At 35.8% G+C, this 10,839-nt stretch overlaps 1 protein-coding gene across 1 annotated transcript; it reads right to left on the minus strand.

Moving 5' to 3' along the window:
- Nucleotides 1-1,251: 1,251 nt before the first annotated feature.
- LOC149173370 (chromatin remodeling protein DDM1-like) lies at nucleotides 1,252-10,479 on the minus strand. The gene is made up of 16 exons (XM_089427919.1): nucleotides 10,363-10,479; nucleotides 9,938-10,117; nucleotides 9,427-9,780; nucleotides 9,255-9,344; nucleotides 8,357-8,712; nucleotides 8,084-8,270; nucleotides 7,817-7,992; nucleotides 4,021-4,090; nucleotides 3,726-3,915; nucleotides 3,401-3,496; nucleotides 3,173-3,267; nucleotides 2,919-3,038; nucleotides 2,513-2,632; nucleotides 2,203-2,301; nucleotides 1,990-2,091; nucleotides 1,252-1,709 (listed from the first exon to the last, which is right to left on the minus strand). The coding sequence occupies exons 1-16, from the start codon at nucleotides 10,432-10,434 to the stop codon at nucleotides 1,437-1,439; spliced, it is 2,580 nt and encodes an 859-aa protein (XP_089284045.1). The 5' UTR covers nucleotides 10,435-10,479; the 3' UTR covers nucleotides 1,252-1,436.
- Between the last annotated feature and the right edge of the window lie 360 nt (nucleotides 10,480-10,839).

Raw genomic sequence — 10,839 nt, forward strand, 5'->3', positions numbered from 1 at the left:
TCTCGCCCTTAAGGAGAAACCATGCCAATGCCACACACCTCATGGGACTCAGAAACCTTCTAGGTCAAATGTGCACCCTGGGCCCTTTGAGGGCGTGACACATACGTAAACTCGATTAAAAAAAATATTACAACACCTCGCTACAACATTACTTTTTGTCATAAATATCCAATGTCAGGACATGAACTTGCGGTTCAACAACAAAGTGAAAATTGTCTCAAGGTCCACCCTTGTCAACTCCACTTGAGATAGTCAATCACCATGCTGACTGTCATATATGGGTCTTGTGCATGAGAGCAGATATCAACATCCAAGTTAGCTAATGAATGTGAATTTTACCTTTGTGCCCAGTAGTCAGCCTTTGAACATGTTGTATTGGCACCTAGCAGTATTTCATTTTGTGTTAAAAGAACTTTCAGATATTCAATGCGTAAGCATGATAAAGCTAAAAGTAGAAATATCTTTGAAATTATAGGTGTATATTATTCCTAAGGCTTCTATAATCAGATAACAGAATTCTTTATAGGATTTTGTGCCCCGACTCCCCTTATCAGGTTAAATTCTCCTAATTGGTTTGGGAAGCATGGTTCTTTATCTCTTAGAAAGGTTTCGTTTGCTTTATATCTTCACTTACCCAACGTCCAAGTTGATACTTGATACAGATCTTGTTCATCTAATGTCTTCTTTCCAAAATATAAACCATTTTGTTGATACAGCTCTTTAATTCCTTTTTTTGATATTGTGCCGGCAAAGCTATGACTGGGAAGTTCACACACCAACCGCTTAAAATGCTTCTCCTTTCAGATGAACCAATTTAAGACGTAGGTGAAGAGAGGCAGAGGTGCGTGAATTTCTTCGCATATACTGAAGAAAAGAAGCAACAAGTTTGACGGTATATCAGACTGAATGTACAAAAGGTCACAACATCATCATGATTTCTTCGATATCAGTGGAAAGACAAGTCCAGACCACAAAATTGCCTATAACATGGCAGTAGAAACCAAAACTTACAACTTTTCGGATGACAGGAAGTTACATGGTTCCAAGTAAATATTTTACTGTCAAAAGCATTTTAGAAATACTGTACAATCAAAGGAGAAAAATGCCTACAGCTCCTACAAAACTAGTGCAACATATATGCTGCAAGCAAATCGCACATTATAGTTGAAGCTTCTGAAGTGCAACTAGACAAATTGCACATTATAGTTGAAGCTTCTGAAGTGCACCTAGACAAAACTGATGCCTCGTAAATTTAGCAGTTAAGAACGTACTAAAGTCATATTTTCCTTTGGTTTCTATCCTTGCTACAGATTCTTGTCATCATGCTGATTACAACTCCTGCAAAAATAGTGCAACATTTATGTTGCATACAAAGCTTCTGTAGTGACAAAACTGTTGGCAAGAAAAATTAAACAGGTCATATTTTCCTTTGATTTCTATTCCTGCTTCAGATTCTCGTCATCATTCTGTTTGTAGCCTTCTATGGATGACAGCATACCCCCAACTTGTCCACCACGTACTACTATCTCCCATCCTGGTCCCTTGAGAGGGAGAGAATCTGTTGCAGTGCCACTCATTTTAACTGAATCTTTAATCATGTCACTGCGGTCCAGGAGCTTTAACAGATTTGATTCACTAATCTCATCACTTTGAACAAGCTCCTCTTCTTCATCTCTTTCTTGCTGAAGTAAAGCTAAAAGCTCATGTTCCTGCATGAAATTGTTTGCTCAAAAATCAAATTCTATTACCCAATTATCCATTGTAAAACCCTCTATTGCCTATTAAGATAATAGTCATCTATCTGACTATAATAAGATGAATTTAACAAAGTTGCTCATCTAGGATTTCTGCTGTTATATTTTCTAATTGTATTTAGACACTGGTGATCATGAATTACTATTGCAAGATAAATTCATGAAAGTAGTGCCAAAAAACTCAACTAACAAAGTTAAGAGACACAGGAGCTTAGTCAAAAGTAAAAGTTTACACCTTTAAGAAACTGGATTTTGTTCGTTCCTGGTGAAACTGTCCTTTCTCAATCACAACACGCTCCAACTTCAACTTGTCAAATGCTACTTTGAGCATCCGGCACTATTTTTACAAATAGCAGCGATTAGGAGATGTTTATGACATTAATCAAATGCCCTTTAATTGCTTGTATGAAAGTTTCAAAAGTAGACAAAGCAGACTAAGATACCTTACCTCAGCTGAGTGAGCTGTGCAAAGCCTGTAGACATGCACAGGTTTGGTTTGCCCAATCCTATGGCATCGATCCATAGCTTGCAAATCCATTTGTGGATTCTGTAAATATGCCAACAACCAATATATCAAACATTTGCAAAAGCATGAAGGCTTTACAATGGGACTGCAAAATTACAAAACATGGCTCATAAAAAATAGGTTCCATGTTATGCACAAAATTAATGCTGATGCAAACCAAATCATGTCCAAGTATACAAAATTTTTAGACAAAGCCTGTGTTGATGCAATGGCATAAAAATAATTTTCTTACCCAGTCACTGTCATAAATGATGCAAGTATCTGCAGCAGTAAGATTAATCCCAAGTCCACCAGCACGTGTGCTTAGCAAAAAGACATGAAGTTTACTGTTTGGATCATTAAAATCTTTGATCTGAATCAAGTGCCATGCAGAATGGGTAAATCAACCAACACATAAATTCATTAAAAAGTAAAACTAGGCAGGTAAAAAAAAAGTATTAAAGCTCTCTACTCTCTTAGGAATTAAGCCTAGTTCTGCCAACAACCAGAAGTCTAGTTCCAGAAACTGCTTCTTTGGGTAATTTTGTTATTTGACACAATTTTAATTGACCAAGACAAAATCAAACTCATTTGAGTTTATGACATCAAAATCAAACAAATGATCATGCAACAAAGAACAGAGAAGGCTTGAGAGCAACCTGTCTTTGCCTATCATCCAGTTTAACAGACCCATCAATGCGGCACATATTGTGTCCGCTCTCACTCAAGCAGTAGTCCAGTAGGTCCAACACTCTTGTCCATTGCGAAAATATCAGAACCTGTCATCATCCTCCAATCTTGCAAATCAGGATTGCATGCGGTTAAGGTTTCAGAATGAATACCAAATCAAACAGAACCCAATCATATCAAGTATTGTGCTTTGCTCATATCTGCTGAGATCCTTGGCTCACACCTTATGATTCCGAGCTCTTAAATGTTTTAGAAGCCTGTCCAGAAGCTGAAATTTACCACATTGTTCCATCAATTTCTCTACTGGAGGATAGAGATCTGAAATAAATATAAATTCCAATCAGATGATATAAACCACAAGTCTTTTCATGTTGCATAATGAATGTAATCAATCAACTAAGAAAACGACAGGAAATGCCCTCAAAACCAAGGAGACATGACAGAGGAATACAGGATATCTCAAACTGTGACTGCAAAAGATCTGGATGGTTGAAATTCTTGCGCAGTTGAATCATCAGATTGTCCAGACTGGTTTTCACTGCTCTACCTGTAGTCATGAAAATCCATCTGGTTGACTTTTGTACTTGCTAAAATAGTAGTTAAGTTTTATGCATTGTGCATCAAAACTCTACTACTGTGTTGAAGACACTGAAAATAAATAATCTGGAAGTTCAAGGCATTCCATAATAGTGCAGGAAATATGTTCAGGCATTCTAAACAAGCATAGGAACAATCTGCAGAGCAGATATCCAAATTGCAAGTCAAGTTGAAATTACCATATTCTGACCGTGCATGTAGATATGGAATAAGACTTTTGTTCAGTAGATGCTCCTGGATTTTTCTCTGATCTTCAGTCATACGAGCATATAATATTATTTCCTTCTTTAAAGGAAGGTTCTTCTCGACATCTTCTTTCAACCTTCTGAGAAGAAAAGGTCTAAGGATTGCATGCAACTTTGATATTACCTAAGAAACAACAGCATCTTTAGATATTATAGCATCATAACAATATGCAAAGCAACAACATCATTGTATTATAGGATGAGAATAGAAGGGAAAATGCAAACAGACCTGAACTCTTTTTTTATCATCAGTTTCTTCATTGCCCGCCTCATTCATCTGCCTTCCAGAAAAATCAAACCTGAAAACATGTTTCAGGTCACATGCATATCATCATAATGGACAAGCATAGCAATTGCATTATTATTAGCAGTATAGAAAGGCTACCAAAAATCCATAAGAACAATATAGATCCACCAACAAAGAGTATGAGAAGTACGGGCATAATTGATATAACACTGAAGCAGGAATTACCTACTATATGGATCACTTAGATAATCCCTGACCGATTTCATTCAATTAAAATCCACAAGAACAATATAGATCCACCAACAACGAGTGTGAGAAGGACAGGCATAATTGATATAACACTGAAGCAGGAATTACCTACTATATGGATCACTTAGATAATCCCTGACTGATTTCATTCAATTAAAGTTTAACTGAGGTGCACATCTTGTCAGTTCACTTACAAAGTAATCCACAAACTTCAAAGGAATAGAATCTGAAGTTTGATCTAACTCAATAACACCAAATTCTTGTGTTTCTAAGCGATAGCACATGTATTATTAAAGGCCCATCCCTAACAATGGTAAACCATACAGACCAACTACACCCAATGTTTTGGCATCAGTTGTAACTTGTGACTACTGCACGGTTGAGAGCATTTATTAATGTTGACCAAAGAATAAAAGCAGCTACACTTTAACCCATTCAATAAATCTCCAATTCTCTAGTAGCTTTTAGCTTTTAGATAAACACTACATATTTCAATATAATTTACAAGGGTGGTCAGCATTCATTTGAATTACAATATATGGTTGCTATAACTATCATGATCTTTTAACAAACTATTCAAATGAATCTAACTCAATAACACCAAATTCTTGTGTTTCTAAGCGATAGCACATGTATTATTAAAGGCCCATCCCTAACAATGGTAAACCATACAGACCAACTACACCCAATGTTTTGGCATCAGTTGTAACTTGTGACTACTGCACGGTTGAGAGCATTTATTAATGTTGACCAAAGAATAAAAGCAGCTACACTTTAACCCATTCAATAAATCTCCAATTCTCTAGTAGCTTTTAGCTTTTAGATAAACACTACATATTTCAATATAATTTACAAGGGTGGTCAGCATTCATTTGAATTACAATATATGGTTGCTATAACTATTCAAATGAATCTAACTCAATAACACCAAATTCTTGTGTTTCTAAGCGATAGCACATGTATTATTAAAGGCCCATCCCTAACAATGGTAAACCATACAGACCAACTACACCCAATGTTTTGGCATCAGTTGTAACTTGTGACTACTGCACGGTTGAGAGCATTTATTAATGTTGACCAAAGAATAAATGCAGCTACACTTTAACCCATTCAATAAATCTCCAATTCTCTAGTAGCTTTTAGCTTTTAGATAAACACTACATATTTCAATATAATTTACAAGGGTGGTCAGCATTCATTTGAATTACAATATATGGTTGCTATAACTATCATGATCTTTTAACAAACTATTCAAATGAATCTAGCATGTTCATATGTGACACTGTAGTTCCCTTTCTGTTGACCAAAATATTTTACAATGTGTAACAAAAATACATCGATAGCACAACTGGTAGATAAACTTTCATGACGAAATTATTCAAGAAGAAATCCCCTCCTATCTTCATTTACAACAAGGTTATGATTACAAGCTTTGCACTGGCTTTCCATTACTTGATAGGGCTGAATATACTTGATAGGGCCAAATACCTTGTGCATTCCTTCAAAATGAATATTTAAACTCGTGTTAACGATATTTTTCCCTTCTTTCCAAATTGGAATAAATAGATTAAGTAATATGTCAACTTGGCTAGAAAATACTATCAGATAGTTCAGGGGTGCCTCTAATTTAATTCCTGAGAGCAAATTGACTTGGGTGTCTCTAATCAACATTCCAAATGTATTTCCTGACTAAATTATCTTCATACTCTATTAGAACTTTAGAACATAGGGCCAACATTCTCAAGAAAGTTCAGGGGAGGTTACTTTTAGATTTTGTGAATGATATCCATCTATGCCTCTATTCCATACAACTTGAAAATGCCAAAATGGTATGCTGTAGGAAGTATCAAGAAAAAAGCATTAAGCTAAAGGGCCCAAGGACATTCTGTTTATGAGTTATTTGAATGTTGGCTTCTAGGAGTTGTACAATTGACCTGAATGCACAATTGACCTTAATGCTCCATACGGCTCCAGTTCATATAAATAGTATTTGAATCTGATTGTAAAGTGGAAAAATGTTTGCATCTCTAACAGCATGTCAAATCTGTGACCTATATTATGCTTAATTTCAAATTCTCCTTTAAAATTTGATAATCTAGCTTCTATTTTCACCTACGGCCCGAATTTTCTTCTCTTTGTATCATTTTTTATCTATTGGAATGTCAATGGGTGTGCAATCCTTTTTGTCTAAATTTCAAACAGCTCTTGGTATAAGCATCATATCATCTTTTGTTTCCTCAAGTGGACCTCATTTGAGGCAATTGTAGTACTGTACAAACTTTCTCACCTGCAAGTTTCAAGCAACAAGCATTATATCAGCTTTTTCTGTTCCAGTAGTTGTTTTAACTTTTTATCAAATGGAGCCTATTAGAAACCCTCAAGATTTCCAAGGGGGTTCATCAAAACACATCTATTTGAAAACAGCATCTGGCAGACTGACCTTGTCGCCCTTTTTCTTTCAAGGGGATTGAGAGTGCAGGTTGCACAAAGATTTCAAGATTATTATCACAGGGAGCAAGGGTTCATTTCCTGAGAATTTATCCGCAGGTCAAGAGTTGTTTTCTCAACCATCATCTCTGTGATGAATTAGCTCTCCACACTCAGTCATTAGGGGCACCCATTATTATATCAAACAGAAGAAACAATGCCACTATGTGAAATTTTAGGAAGATTGTCAGCAGAATTGGCTGTTTATTAGTTAAGGATGGCATTCATCATCATGTGTACCATTTCACATTCACCGGTGTCATGGTACCCAGCAGACCTCTGTTTTGGAACCTGGAACACAGGAAAGTTTGAACATTCACCCAATCATGCTTTCTGTAGAGAATAGCATTGTAATATGATGAGCTATAGATGAGGGCCAACAAAAGGTCATATGAGAATTTCACATGGATTAAAAGAGGGTACTTGAAGCCTGAGGCAGTTTATCCCTCTTTGAAGTGATATTTCATTCCAATAAAATGTGAAGCTATCTTTTTCTAATGAGTCACAACTAGATTCCAGGGTAAATTAGCATTTGGTGGCACCCTTTCTCTTGCATAGCTTTCATTTTCCTGCAAAAATGGCCAAGTTCCTCAGTTAGCCTTGCATCTCTCAAAATGTAATAGTAGTTGTAATCTCCCAAATATTCCATGTCATACATGGGTTTTCTTACCAGACCACAACTAAAACATGTCTTCACCAATTTTGGATAGAGTATAGCAACACATTACTTGCAATAGAGCATCTATCAATTTCCCATGTTTGATGAAGACACAAAAACACACTATCTTTCCAATATCCAATTTTATTAAAAAGACCAAGGACAGAGAGAGCATATTAATATTTGTTAGAGCCTAGAGGTTCATTAGGATAACTCCACTTCATTAGGTTCATTAGAGTTTTCATTAAGGATGAAATTTAGTAAGGACCAGAATTGGCCTAAATGAAAAAAATATAACATAATTTCAACACCCTGATTAGCTATATATATATATATATATTTATGCAACTAGATAACAGTGGTGGTATATGAAGAGCACTATACCATGATTCAAATTCACGAAGGGACGTGAAAATTTGAGGGAGGATGAAATTTAGCAATGACCAAAGCTCTCCCAGGTTATTATGCAATGGAGTACCAGTCAATAGCAATGTATTATCAACAGGCAACATCTTCAGGTGTCTTAGCAACTTGCAATTGAAATTCTTCAGCCGATGTCCCTAACACACAAACAAACCTCCAGTCAGATTCCCAGACAAACGATGCCAATCAAAAATATATAAATTGATGAAAAGCTACTTTCCAGTTTACCTCATCAACAACAAGATATTTCCACTTGTATCGAGCCAAAACCTTATAATCATTCAACGCCACATCATAAGATGTGATAACAACAGGGAATGTTGGGCCCATTGTTACGGGCATATACTTGATCCTCAACTCAGCTCGTTCTTTCTTTGATCCATGATAAAGGAGCACACTCATGCTTGGAACAAATCTACACGAGAATGCAATTAGTTAATAACAAATGGTCTCAACTTAAATGCAACCTCATACAGGCACAATAAGCAGATAACTAACAACCTGTTAAATTCATTCACCCAATTTGAGAGAGTAGAAAGAGGAGCAACTATCGAGAAAGGTCCATGTATTCCCATTCCCTTCAGATGTGCAAGGAATCCAATAGTCTGAATAGTCTTTCCAAGACCCATTTGATCAGCAAGAATTCCATTAAGACCATTTTGCCATAGTGAAATCATCCACTTCACCCCTTTCATTTGATAAGATCTGAGCCTCCCTCCAATTAATAAGGGTACGAGTTCCATCTGTTCTTTCCAAAGCCTCTCTTCCTCAGTTAAATTATCAGAACCTTCCTCAGTTTTCTCTTCCTTGCAACTAACAAGCATTGCCTCAACTGCTATTCTTGCTTGCTTGCGGGCCTGATAGTCATAAATAAGAATCAGAGAGTTAGGACTAGTATGCTAGATCCTATTATGCATGGAAGAAAACACAGTTTCACTTTTACTTCTATATTTATTATATTTTCCATTTTAGCTTGCAAATATTACAAGGTTTCTATTTTCTATTCTATTGATGATTCAGGTGTAAACATTCCACCTCGATGACCAACTCCCAACCATGAGATGTCATCCACTACCTTGCAAAATTTCATAAGAAACCAGATGCCTTCCACAAAAATGATCATACAAATATTCTTTCAGAGAAGATATCAATTAGAGAAAAAATGGAAGAAAGGTCGAACATATTTTCAATTAGTAGGCTTTTGGTGAAGTACATAAAACATATTAGACATGAAATATATCTTTTAATTGGAAAAGCAGAGGACATTCACTGAACTAAAATAATTAATCATAGGGTACTCACATAATATCACAAGAAATTGAACATCTATGTCAATTTAGCACTTAGACATTTGTTGAAGGACAAAAGTAAGGCGATACTTGAGATGAGTTAAAATTACCGCATTACGAACAGCAGTTGATTTTCTTTTGCGAGATCTTTTTGCATTAGTCCCTTGAGTTGATTGTGCATTGTCATCTGCACCTGCATACTGTGCACAGGGATTAAAAACTCAGAAAAAGGCCAAGATACATTGAGAAACAGCAAATAAAAGAAGCCTTGGTAAAACTTACAGAAGTCATGTCATCCATCTTTTCCAGTAGAAACTTTGTATACATCTCAGTCTGATTCAGAAGTTCATCCAATTTGCTAAACATGGAATCATTCATTTCTAAAGTTTCACTCTTGATTGATATTTCCATTTCTGCACCCTGGTGTTTCAAACGTGCTTCTTCAAGTCTTTTCTCCTCCTCGACCATTTCCTTTGTAATTACTGATTCTGCATCTCCTCCATTCATAATCTTTTCTTCTTCAGGTATTTTCTCCTCTTCAACAATTTCCTCCTTAATTATTGTCATTTGAAAATTCTCTACATTGAGTGGTATTTCATTGTTCTCTCCTCGCACTTCAACTCCAGTAAATTTTTGCTGTTTATCAGAATATTAATGTCAAATCCCTATGTCTTCCGTATGCACAAAAATTAGGAATGTGCCAAGAATTTGACATGAACATTAAAGCACCACATAGATAATAGAGAACTTAAATCCCTATCTAATTTTATCAATACAGTGAGGTTGGATTTACCTCTTCCAAAACAGATATAAATGCCTCTTCATCTTCTCCATTTACAGCCTTTTCTTCTTCAACTATTTTCTCCTCTTCAGCCATTTCCTTTGTAATTACTGAAATTTGGCCATTCTCTAAGTTGAGTGGTTTCACATTATCCTCTCTTTGGAGATGCACTTCAATTCCGGTACATGTTTGCTGTTTATCATACTAATGATGTCAAACCCCAGTACTGTTTGTGTGCACAAAAATTATGAACCAGCTAATAACTTGACATGAATGTTGAAATAGATAAAAAGAAACGTGAGAAAAAGATAAATGATGAATAGATTTCACAAAAAGGAGAAATGAACCCAATTGAATGCAAAGGGATACTACCTTGCATGGTGCTTAAGGAACTACAAAAAAATATTAAATCTCATTAAACAATAAGGTTGGATTACCTCCTTTTTCCAAACAGAAATTAGTGACTCTCTGTCTCCTCCATTCATAGGCCTCGCCACCTTAACCTCCATTTCTTACTTCTGCTCAAAGTTCAAAGAAATTAGAGCAGAATAATGAAGTTCTTAATCATTATTAGACACAAGATTTATCAAAGCATGCCTCTCCAGAACAAGATATCAACTACTTTTAAGAATAAAACTTCATATCATCTAACAAATTGTTAAAAAGTTATACCTTTGGGGATACTCTGCTAGGCTTGAAGCATACATGTATAAGCAAACGTCTTTGATAATAGGACCAATAAGAGTCAAAATGTAAGGGGGGTTAAAAGCATAAAATCTCGATAGCATCTATTGACACAATCAGTATATAAGAATGGACAAATATGGTCCCAACTTGAGAACTAAGATTCTCAGGGGTTGGAGTTGGGTAAGGGATTAGCATAAGATAATGTAAGTTGTAACATGGACAATATT

This window comes from Pinus tabuliformis, chromosome 4_2, assembly GCF_031772625.1.
Source record: "Pinus tabuliformis cultivar Carrire ecotype Pingquan chromosome 4_2, CPIR1, whole genome shotgun sequence".
NCBI lineage: Eukaryota > Viridiplantae > Streptophyta > Pinopsida > Pinales > Pinaceae > Pinus > Pinus tabuliformis.